This window comes from Natrix helvetica, assembly GCF_964273705.1.
Source record: "Natrix helvetica genome assembly, chromosome: 1".
NCBI lineage: Eukaryota > Metazoa > Chordata > Lepidosauria > Squamata > Natricidae > Natrix > Natrix helvetica.
The window spans coordinates 240,060,574-240,072,976 of NC_138548.1; the positions used below are offsets into that span (position 1 = coordinate 240,060,574).

Consider the following 12,403-nt stretch of genomic DNA (forward strand, 5'->3'; position numbering starts at 1 on the left):
TAAATAAAATAATTAATGAATGGTTTGACATTTAGTAGGGAGTAAAATGTGGGTGTATGGTGTGTCCTTAATTGTTTAATATATTTATGAATAAATATATAAGGAACTAGACAATCTATCACCCATTGGGTCATCATTTGAGAGACATTTTCTTACCTAAACAGAATAACAATGGGTGGGCTAAAAAAAAAGAGTGATTTCTTTGATCTTCCTTCCCCCTCCCTCCTCCTTTCTTCCTAGAATTCCTGCCAGCTTCCTCATTTGCTTTGCTTGTGGGAAGCTTCCTGGGAGAAAGTCAGTGGGCAAACTGGCAGTGACTTGTAAGTCCAAGGTTAGCAGGCAGGTAAGTGCCTGTTGCCAAGTAGGAGAGGGAATACAGGAGTGTGGAAGAGGAGTGGGGTGGATTAGGGAGGGCATGTGGGATTGTGCAGCAGGTGACCGGGTTGGGTGTGCAGGGGTGTGGTGCGTGTTAGGAAGGGAACACGGAGGTGAGCAAGTGGTGTCATGTGGATTGGGGCGGACACATAAGGATGCAGCACAAGTCAGGAAGGTAGCGTGGGACTGTGCAGATGGGCATAGTGGCAGTGGCGCAAACAGAGATGGGCTGGGAAGGTTGTATGTGTGGGGGACACTTAAAACTGAGCAATCTGCCGGCCTCTCCATTGACTTGTGGGAAGCCGCCAGGGAGTGTTGGAAATGAAGTTCATGTGACTGCAGCTGAGTGTGGCAGTGGAGTGGTGCTAAAGCTGAAAGCAGCACAACTGCTATGAAGTGACCACACCTTTCCCAAATTTCATTCCCAAGGGAGTAACTAGTCCTGGCATTCTATACGTTAGCCCATTTGAGGTGCCTGGGTTCAACAACTGTCATAACCTATGACTGCACCGTTTTGCCCAGTCCATGACAATGAGAAAGATAGATGCTTATGGTGACATTAGAAGACGTGCTGATTGAAGATGTAGGTTTGGAGAAGATGCTATGTTGTTGGCTAAGGAGCCAAATGATATGCTAGTGAACTGAAACACATTATATGATGCCACAAGCATCCAAGTACCAATAAAGAAAAATATTTGTAGTTCATGATTGAAATGGAGAGTCCTTTGATGCTCTCTGAGCTTAGTGGTTCTCTGGCAGTCGTTTCATTGCCCAAACTAGGTTAGTGCTAGTCTGGGTAACATCATCACTAGCTCTGATGATGTTCCCCAGTTTGGGTAAAAAAACATCTGAAAGGGAACAACCAAGCTTAGAGAACAGCAAGGACCCCTCAAGTACACTGAGAATTAGTGTATCAAAGATCAATGTAATTTTGTTTGACAGGAAAGGTGGAGTGGATGAATTGAATTTATTCATAAATAACAACACACACACACACACACACACACCAGGAAAAGTAGATGAATTTGTGCATCTTGGCAGAATGTTTATTAAAGATGAGGAAATGGATGAGGAAATGTTAAGTTGTGCAAATGTTGATCAAAGAAAACTAATGGGTAATACTTAATCTGTCTTGAGGAATAAATGTCAAACGAAACAATAATAGCTGTTTATAAGATGCCCTTTCCCCCTTTTTGGTTATATGGAAATAAGAGTTGGGAATGTCAGCAAAAACATAAAAAGTCAGTTGAATGCAATGGATATAGCTATTTTGGAAAAACAAGAAGAGATAGGCTCAAGAATGTATGAACATATATGTGAACTAACTACAAAAAGGTGACCAGCAGGAAAGAAATGAGTTGAAACAATGAACAAAATTTATAAAACAAAGGAAGAGAGATTGAGTTAAGAGGAAGAACACCAAGGAAGTTGTGGTTGAATGCAGAATTCAAAAAGAGGTGAGATGTTTAAAGAATGAATGTATGAAGAGAGGTATAGATATAGCAGAAGTCATAGCCACAAGGATAGAAATGTATGTATGATGAGATAGTCCGTGTTATTTATTTGCAACATTTTTATACAACCCACTCAAATGACTCTGAGCAAGATGCATAAACATTTTCTGCATTTTGTGTAATACTGGCTTCCTTGAAAGGGAAAATCATTTGGGCTATATAACTATGAGAAGCATTTCTATTCAAGAAAAAATAATAATAATAAAGGTGAAGGTCCTCAGGTAATTTAAATCCTTTTGTGAAGAGCCAGACCAAATCAAAATACAAGCAATTGTGCCATGCTTTGCTCCAAAAACAGGGGAATTGGCCCCCGGACTCACAGTTCCTGCATGCTTTAAAAACATGTGGTTCTGTGGGAATTTCTTTCATTAAAGCTTCTGCCAGGCTCCATGACCAATCTAAGAAAGCCAAGCCAATATTGGACCTGGGAGGTTGGACTTTAATGGGAAAAATTGCAGAGCTACAGGCTAGACTAAGGAGATAAACAAAAAGAAAATTCAACTTCTGTATAATTTCAAGACACTACTATATATAGGGCAGTGGTGGGATTCAGCTAGTTCGCACCTATTAAGGAGAACCGGTTGTTAACTTTCTAAGCAGTTTGGAGAACCGATTGTTGGAAGAAATCTCATTTTGTTTTTTTCCCACTTCACAGGGCTAATCCTTGTAAGGAAGGCAGGAAGGAAACATTCTGGTGTTGTTTCTAGCCTAATCTTTGTTGCCCTGCTTACAGAAACTGCCTCTCCGATTAACCCTTATTACATTGTAACAGCTAAGGCAAAGCGTCCATCGATCTGAGTGATGTTGAGTTGGCCACACCCACATGGTCACATGACCACCGAGCCCTGTCCACCCAGCTGGTTATTCCCATCACTGATATAGGGCATGTCAGTGAAGTCACCAGAAATTGCATTTGACGTCACTTTTAAAATTTTGTAGTTCATAATGGATTTGAAAATGAAATAACTTACCTGCTTGAGGGTCTTGCCCCATAGTCATCCAGTCCCTGTAGAAAAAAAAAACAGGGGAGGGGAGAATATCAGCTATGGAACCATAATGCATTTGCCACAAAGATAGCAATGGAAGTTATGCGTCTGCCTTGTCCCAACAGCCTCCCAAGGCATAGTCAAAGTACTTGGTCTCAAAAGTACGACAAAAGACATTGGCCAAAAAAAATTAACAAATTACGTTTGTTTCACCAGAGGGTGATCTTGTACAGTGGATCTGCGAGATTAAATAGTCTCCAATGTACAATCATGCGGCGCCGTATTGCTAAAAAGGGACTGTGCAAAATGCTAGGCACGCTGCAAAAACCCGCTGTGGTGAATGCAGCTTGATAGCATTTCAGTTCCTGATGGAGGAAGGCCCCAGACGCCTCATCCTCCATCTCTTTTGCACGTCATCTCCTCTTCAGAACAGATGAAGTCAAAGCGGCCATGCATAGCGAGATGCAGCCTGCTACTTTCATTGCTGCTCTCTGATGCATCCAGGAGAAGAGAAGAAAAATGAAGAAAGAAAAGTGCTTATTTTTCCATATTTTGGGGGGGATGAAGTCTAATCGTACAGCTACTGTCGATGGAGTGAAACATATTTAAGTCTTATTATGTTGTATGACAAGAGTACAGGTAGTCCTTGACATATGACCACAACGAAGCCCAAAATTCCTGCTGCTAAGCAAGACAGTTGTGAAGTGACTTTTGCCCCATGTTAAGACCTTTCTTGCCACAGCGGTTAAGTGAATCACTGCGGTTGTTAAGTTAATAACAAGGTTGTTAAGGGAATCTATCTTCCCCATTGACTTTGATTGTCGCAAAAGGTGATCAAATGAGCTCAGGATACTGCAATAAATACATGCCAATTGCCAAATTTTGATCACGTGACCATGGGGAAGCTGCAACGGTTGTAATTTGGGAAACTGGTCATAAGTCACTTTTTTCAGCACCGTTGTAGCTTTGAATGGTCACTAAATAAATGGTTCTAAGTCGAGTACTACCAGTACTAAATTGTGAGCCTTTGAACATGTCTGACCTATAATTCCTATCAGTCACAGCCAGTGTCATCCAGTGATGAAAATGTTGGGGAACTGAAGATCAAGTAATATTAGAAGGGCCACCAGTTCCCGATTCTTGATGTAAAAGGAATCATAATCTTGGATAGTTCTAGGAATTTTCCTCCAGTCCGAACTAATCTACCCTTAGTCCTGTTCAGACTACGAAGATATTTGTCTCAACTACAGTACTTGTAATCAGTTTTCACCTGATTACGGCAATAAATACTGTGTTTCCCCGAAAATAAGACAAGGTCTTATTTTCTTTTGACCCCCGAAATAAGCACTTGGCCTTATTTTTGGGGAGGTCTTATTATTTTTGAGGTGCAGGAGGCAGCGAGCGTGGTCACCTCATGGCTGCTGCTGTGTTGCAATATTTTCATGGAGGGCTTATTTTCGGGGGAGGGCTTATTTCAGCACATGCGCTCAAAAGCCGATTGGGCTTATTATCTGGGAAGGTCTTATTTTCAGGGAAACAGGGTATTCTAGACAAAAATATAAAATGTTAGATAAGATGTCAGCTGTTCAGGCAGCCTATAGTTGAAATGGAAGGACTACACTCAAATATATTCAAAGAAGTATCATGGTAGCCTCTTAATTGGTATGTGTGTGTACTAAGGATAAGTCACATTCTTCTTTTGCTGTGATCCTGGACTCTGACATGTGTCTAGCCAGAGAAAAGGGGGTTTCTGAATGAAAATCCCTGACCTGAGCATCAAAGCTCGCCATTAAAGAAATCCAACGTCTTTCTAGCCAAGGCCACTATTATTTTGCAACTTATCTCTTCCCAGCACACTCTGACAAAGATTTTGAATTCTAAAGACCCCGAGAAAAGGATGGACTCGTGTGCTTAGAAAGTCTCTGGTAGCGTAACCTCTTTACAGCCAAAAATAGTGCCTTCATTCTAATGCTAAGTATTCTTGGGCTGATACAATTCTTCTCAGTTTGCTACCCTTGATAGGAGATAAACATTTTAATGTGGTTTTCCAACAAAATTAAACTCAAAGTGATTTACACCTCCCACCCACCCATCCTCCTTTGCCTACTAATGTGCACACTCTGTTCTTGTGTCCCTCAGCTTATTCTCCTTGTCTCCATCCACCCATTAGCTGGTGTTGATCTTTTCAAACCTCTAGAGACACCACGTGGAAGGTCCAAGAGAGAGGGGATGGGGGAAAAATAAGCATTGTTGGCCTAAGAGCCATTGAATTCTGCAGCTACATACATGTAGAACAGCCATATGTTACCAGTTGGGTATTTACATTGCCCTTTCCTGCCAGTCTTTCTGCCTTACCCATCACTAATTTGCCAATCTGTTAATTCTTTACCTCTACCCATGCTTGCTTTTTTACATTTGTTTTTTTACATTTGTTTTTTAAGAAGCCTTTCATCTGACCGGCTTCTTGAGATTGAGGAAGATGGGGAGACAGGTATACGTGTTAGGTAAGCCACAAAGATGCTTGAGGCAGAAAAGAGGCTTTTGAAACCCCAATGGAAACATTGTGTTCTTGGGACTTACGGCTGTTGACCTAGAATAAGGCTGGTAGGAGGCAGGTGACACTGGGAAGAGGCCACGGGAATATTCATTAATTGCACAACCGTAGGGCATAAGGTACTCCTATAAATAATGAATACAAGCAACTGTTGGCAAGATAAGCCTCGCCTGCTTGTACGAACACCTGCGTTACGAAACAGAAATTTTTAGGAAGGTTCACTTCAACAATGGTGCAACCAGATCTACTTTTAGCAAGGCAACCTCCTACCTACCAACAATGTACACACCACATCTTTGATTTTTGGCCCAAGTTTCATTCTGATGATCAGCTTCAAAACATAATGGCAACAGTAATGTCATTTGATTGTTGGGTTGCACGTGGAAGATAACTTTGCAGATTTAGCACAAAGAAGGCAGCACAACTGCTACATCAAAGGAAGTGGCTTACTCACTTCCTGTCCCAGCTTTCAAGATTACAGAAGAATTTTCCAAACAATAGAGCCGTGGTTCTCAACCTTCCCAATGCCGCGACCCTTTAATCTTGGAGTCCTAGTGGACAACCATTTAAATATGAGCCAGCAGTGTGCAGCAGCTGCCAAAAAAGCCAACACAGTTCTAGGCTGCATCAACAGAGGGATAGAATCAAGATCACGTGAAGTGTTAATACCACTTTATTATGCCTTGGTAAAGCCACACTTGGAATACTGCATTCAGTTCTGGTCGCCACGATGTAAAAAAGATGTGGAGACTCTAGAAAGAGTGCAGAGAAGAGCAACAAAGATGATTAGGGGACTGGAGACTAAAACATATGAAGAATGGTTGCAGGAACTGGGTATGTTTAGCTTAAGAGAAAGAAGGACTAGGGGAGACATGATAGCAGTGTTCCAATATCTCATGGGTTGCCACAAAGAAGAGGGAGTCAAACTATTCTCCAAGGCACCTGAGGATAGAACAAGAAGCAATGGGTGGAAACTAATCAAGGAGAGAAGCAACTTAGAACTGAGGAGAAATTTCCTGACAGTTAGAACAATTAATCAGTGGAACAGCTTGCCTCCAGAAGTTGTGAATGCCCCAACACTGGAAGTCTTTAAGAAGATGTTGGATAGCTATTTGTCTGAAACGGTATAGGGTTTCCTGCCTAGGCAGGGGGTTGGACTAGAAGACCTCCAAGGTCCCTTCCAACTCTACTATTGTATTGTATTGTATTGTATTGTAATACAGCTCCTCATGTTGTGGTGACTCCCAACCATAAAATTGGTGTCTTGGTTCCTAAGACCATTGAAAATATGCATTTTCTGATGGTCTTAGGCGACCCCTGTGAAAGGGTCGTTCGACCCCCAAAGCGGTCCCGACCCACAGGTTGAGAATCACTCCAATAGAGGGAGGCAACAGAAAGAATTATCAAGGTTATACCAAGAAATAGCACCACAAGGATCCAACCAATTCAAATACATACAAACTCTAACAATAAGGTGGTAGGTGGGTTTGGAAATCTTGTTCTGCATTGCCCAAAGAACATTTCACAGAATCAAATATCTCATCACAAGGCTTCCCTATCCTACAGGGGAAAACAATGAGTTCAGACGGATGTTGAAAGTTAGCTTAGTTGAAAACAAGAGCCATTGTTTTCCATAGTCCATTGGTGGGCTAATCTCAAGTTTGTTCCATTCAAACCACAGTTCACACGGACTAGCTTCACTCAGACATTGGTCTGAGCCACGTTTATGGCTTAGAAGTCCGGGAACTGGACTTCTGCGGCTTGTTACCCAAATCACAGTGAAAATACAGCGTGACTCAGCTAGCACCCTCTCATTTCGTTGGACTAGCTGTGGGAAAAGGGGCAGTGCCAATTCCTCCTTTACTCTTCATAATCGGAGCAGCTATATTTAAATGATCTAAAACCCATTTCATTCTCACCGACCCAAACTGTACATCCATTTGATTTAAGCCATTTTTTGATGGTCAACGCCCATTTCAAAATTTTAGTACAAATACAGATTAAACCATACCCAACCCAAAGTACAAGACGTGTACCACTGACGCCCACAGAATGCTGCTTCTCTGAAAGCCCACCTTCCCTCTCCACTGACGGAGCCTTAGAATCTACCCCTGGCAGAGCCCCTCCTGATTGGTGTACTCACTCACAATGGTTACGCCCCACTTTCCTCTGAGTTGAAAAGGTGTCTCACCTGGGGGAATGCTGGCACCGCCACGCTGTACGGCCTCTGTTTGAAAGTGCTGACATTCGGTGACTGGAAAGTTCGGGAGGACATGCTGTAGTCGGGAGGGGGAATATCATCTTTGTCCAACAGGTTGCCTGTACTACTGCTTTTCCCCTGGCTGAAGACATAAGCACATTTAGTCAGCATCTCCTCTGTGGCAGAATTTTGCAAACAGGGTACACTTTATAAGCCATTAAGACTCGCCTCATTCCTTGCACGCAGACAAAATTAGGATTCTTCAGACTCTCTTCCTCCCACACACGTCTTTCCCTATGGGAACCTGCTCAGAATCACTAAGGGAACATCCTCCTCCTGTCACCACCAAGACTTGGAAGCCTTTCCATCCGGGGCCATATGCGTTTATTACATTTACCATATGAAACACACTGTCGTTAAGTCTTTTCCCCCCAAATATATTCACACTGGGGTGAGGCCTGCAGCCATCTTTTCTTTTGGATCTTTGGCCTGCAACACTTTCTAATATTCTACTATGCATTTTCTATTGTGAGAAAATGGAAGGGAGGATTGTAAGGAGTTACATACTATGTAGCCATAACAAAATTCCTTTCTAGAAAGCCAAGGTCATCCTTTGTCTTTGCACCTCTGCACCTGACCGGAACTGGATGGGTGGAACTGCCAGCGTGGCAGTGGAAGATTGGACCATGTGATGGACTTGTGGGTGTGGGGGCAAGATCTTGAACTTTCAACTGGGTGGGGAAAACCAGGAAGCTTTCAGATTTGGGTTCTCCCAGATGTGCCAACATGGCTCTCCTAATAAATTGGAACTTTGAGCAATACTTTGCCTTGGACTCTGATTTACTTTTGGATGCTATTTGGAACCCTGACAACTGGCTTGCTCCAGATCATACATGCATGCGTATACACACGTGTATGTATCTCTGTGTGTACAAATACATGGACAAATCTATACACCCATGCAAAGAGGCACAGTGGATTTTCACAGCCAAGCCTGAAATCTTAGTTTGAGAAAAAATGAAGCCAGTTTAATGAAATTCCTAATGAAAGATAAGCCAGAAGAGGGCAATGCAGGACAGATCCCGCTTCTGGCTAAATAAACACAGGGCTTGTCTGTTTTGAGTACAAACATTATTCAAATGTCAGATGATGGCACTGCATCCATGAAAAGAACTTCCTTACCTCATATGTAATCTATCGCTCCCATCACTGTCCAACACACGTGTGTAGGAGAAAGGAAACCAGCCTCTCCTACAACACAAGTAGGAAAAAAGAGAAAAAGATCCACGGGTTTTTTTCCCATTCAGTGAAGGGGATACAGGAGAAGGAATATTAAGCCATTAGAATTTCAGTATTCTGTAGCCATAGTAGAGGTGCCTATCCTTGAATTTCAGCTACAGATAGCCCACTTCTCTCAATACAGTGTAGAAATCTCCAGGACGTATAAGCCTCAAAGACTAGCTATGCGGTCAAAATGAACCAATCTTCTCTGTGTCCCTACTACAGTATAACCTCAGTTTGGACTACTGACAGCAGAAGCAGAAAACAGAATTAGTCAGAGAAAGAAAGGCACAAGAGATACTCTCTTGTCAGCCCTAAGCCTAAAAGAGGACACAGTGAGATCCAGTGAAGTCCAGTTCTCTATTTGTGTCATTTGATTACTTGTTAGAAAATGTCTCCTTAGTCCTAACTTGCTTCTCTCCTTGATTAGTTTCCATCCACTGTTTCTTGCCTTGCCTTCTGGTGCTTTGGAAAACAGGCTGACCCCACTCTTCTTCGTGGAAACCCCTCAAATATTGAAAAATTGTTCTCATGTCAATCTTAGTCCTTCTTTTCACTAGACTAGATGAACCCAATTCCTGCAACTTTACTTCATACGTTTTAGTCTCCAGCTCCCTAATTATCTTTGTTACTCTTTTTTGCACTCCTTCCAGAGTTTCTACATCTTTTTTAATAACATGGAGACCAAAACTGGAGGCAGTATTCTAAGGGTGGTCTTACTATAAAGCTTTATAATATATTATTATATTATAGTATATTATTTTCAATTATTTAATAGACTGAATCTTACCAGACTAAAGCTATAACCTTCTAACCTAATAGATATACCCTGATGTATATCCAGGGTACACCTGAATCTCTTTGTACCTACCTGCTTCCCCTTCCCTTCCCCTGTGCAATCTCTTGCTTTGGGCCCCTCTCTGCAACGTGCCGACTCCTCCCTGGAAAGCTACAATGGCTTTGCTGACATGCCCCTTCCTACAGCTGCCTATTTCATCCCATATCTGTACTATTCAAAAGCCCTATGCATTGAACTAGCTTTTGAGTACCCACAAAGCTTTCCCCATGCATTTTATTTTCCATGGGAAGAATAGAATAGAATATAATCATAGAATAGAATAGAATAGAATAGAATAGAATAGAATCATAGTATAGAACAAAATAGAATTCTTTATTGGCCAAGTGTAATTGGGACACACAAGGAATTTGTCTTTGGTGCATAGGTTCTCAGGGTACATATAAATCCAGAATGCCTCTTAATTTTTAATCCTCGTCTTGAATAAATCAAATATCCTCCAGTTGAAAGAAACATTTTTTTTAAAAAAAACACCTAATATTTATTTATTTTATTTATTTATTTAATCCAATTTATAGGCCGCTCCCTCTCCACCAAGGGACTCGGGGCGGCGTACAATTCATTACACAACAAATAAATAACTAAATAACGAGAAGGAGATATACAAAACATTGTACAATACATAATAAATAAATAATCAATTAATTAAGAACAACATAATGCAATTAAAAACAATTAAAATACCCAAAGTCAAACTTAGTTTAAAATTTAAAAATTATCCAGGGGGATTAGAAAATATAGTTATAATATATTTTATATATTATTGAAATTGTCACTTCAAAATCCTTACTAGGTTATTTACTCTCCATTCTATGACATTTTAGGAGTTTATGAGGCAGTAATATGGTTGGGGGGGGAGGTGTCATCCTTTCTTCCTATAATTCTTTTTATCTGCAGCAGCTTCAGGAAGAATGGGGATGATGTGAGGGAGGCCTGGGGATGAATCGCTTGGCCACTTCTTTCAAAAAGTAGGGAAGTGGGGGCAGCTTTTTAGAAATATGGCCCCTTCCATATGCGTGAACTGAACCAGTACTGCGTCTCTCGGTGCCCCTGGCTCTGTCAGTCATGGAAGGTTTTTGGAAGGTGAGCCATTCACTCCCAGATCAGCTGCTCTTCCAGAAGATAGTCACTTCCCAGTGGTGGGAATTTTTGCAGAATCCAATCTGGTCACTCACCGGGAAGTCCTGAGGTTTTGTTTTCCAAGCTTTCAGACTTGTGTTGGAGTCCATCTTCAAGGAATTTCTCTGGCTAGGCTGGACAAAAATTCCCTGAAAATGGGCTCTAGACGGAGTCCGAAAGCTCGGAAGACAAAACCTCTGGACCTCCCGGTGACCGACCCAGATTGGATCCTGCAACATTATCCTGGGACACGTATATTCACCTTCATTCACACGGGAATTCTTGCCTCATCTTGCCTTCCAGTTCCTTGGATTCCTCCCAAAGGCAGGGAGCCATTACACCTTGCTATCCTTCCCCACCCTGACAGCTTGGCTGCTTCAGTGCAGTTGCTTTTTTTTTTCCTTGCCAGAAAACAAATGTAGGGAAGCAAAGGCAAAGAGGGAGGCTGGGGAGGGGAAATAAGACACCAGATGAACAGCCATTTTTGAACTCTCCTCCCACTGGCCAGCTGGGCAGAAGCACCAACAAGCTTCATGGCAGCCAAGAAGTATGACTGCAAGTAAGTACCGTATTTTTCAGAATATAAGACACACTTCCCCCCCCAAAAAAGAGGGTGAAAACCGGGGTGCATCTTATACACTGAATGCAGCATTTTTGGCCTCCTGAAACCTTGCCCCATTCACAAAGATTGAATGGCAGAGGGTTTGGGAGGCCTGCAGAGTGCTTCTGGGGGCTGGGGAGGGCAAAAAGTGAAAAATGGGCTGGTTTTTGCTCATTTTTGCCCCCCCCCCCCAACTCCAAGGAGCACTCTACAAGCATCCCAAAGCCTACGCATGCCTTGTTTTGGGTTTTGTTTTGTTTTTTGCAAAAAATGGGCCTATTTCTGTGAAAAACAGGCCATTTTTTTGCTTGTTTTTGCCCCCCCCCCCCCCGGGAGCCCTTTGCAGGCCTCTCAAACGCTCTGCATGCCCCCTTTTCCACAAAAAACGAGGTGTGCAGAGGGTTTGGGAGGCCTGCAGAGTGCAAAAACTTTTTAAAAAAAATTTACCTCTTCAAAATCTTGGTGCGTCTTATACTCAGGTCCGCCTTATAGTATGGTATTTGGGGAGTGAAAGCACTAGCAATGTAGAGGTGCCTTCAGACAGATTTATAGGGAACTGAATGTATACTTCACCTATTAATTGTTTTTAAACATGTTCAAAATGTCACACTACTGAATGTTGGTGGTTTGCCAGTGAACTTCAGCAGACTGGCTTTTGGGAGTGTGTAACAGCATGATGATGGCACAAAGGGCTGGAGGCATATTCAATGTGCGTGTTACAGTAAGAAGGGAATGTTATAACAGAAGGTAGCATTTGAGTACAGGTTGTCCTCGACCTGCAACAGTTTGTTTAGTGACCAAAGTTACAATGGCACCAAAAAAGTGACTTATGACCATTTTTCACATTTACGACCGTTGCAGCCTCCCCATCGTCACGTGAACAAAATTCAGATGCTTGGCAATTGACCCGTGTTTAT

The 12,403-nt window shown here is 42.2% G+C and overlaps 1 protein-coding gene across 3 annotated transcripts in view; it reads right to left on the reverse strand.

The window, feature by feature from the left end:
• BAIAP2 (BAR/IMD domain containing adaptor protein 2) overlaps positions 1 to 12,403 on the reverse strand; it is an 84,526-nt gene that overhangs the window by 18,615 nt on the left and 53,508 nt on the right. For all 3 annotated transcript variants that reach the window (XM_081935627.1, XM_081935629.1, XM_081935628.1), the window contains exons 8-10: positions 8,812 to 8,880; positions 7,621 to 7,771; positions 2,861 to 2,895 (exon numbers count right to left, since the gene is read on the reverse strand). In XM_081935627.1, coding sequence (XP_081791753.1) covers positions 2,861 to 2,895; positions 7,621 to 7,771; positions 8,812 to 8,880 — 255 coding nt within the window. The remainder of the gene's footprint in view (positions 1 to 2,860; positions 2,896 to 7,620; positions 7,772 to 8,811; positions 8,881 to 12,403) is intronic.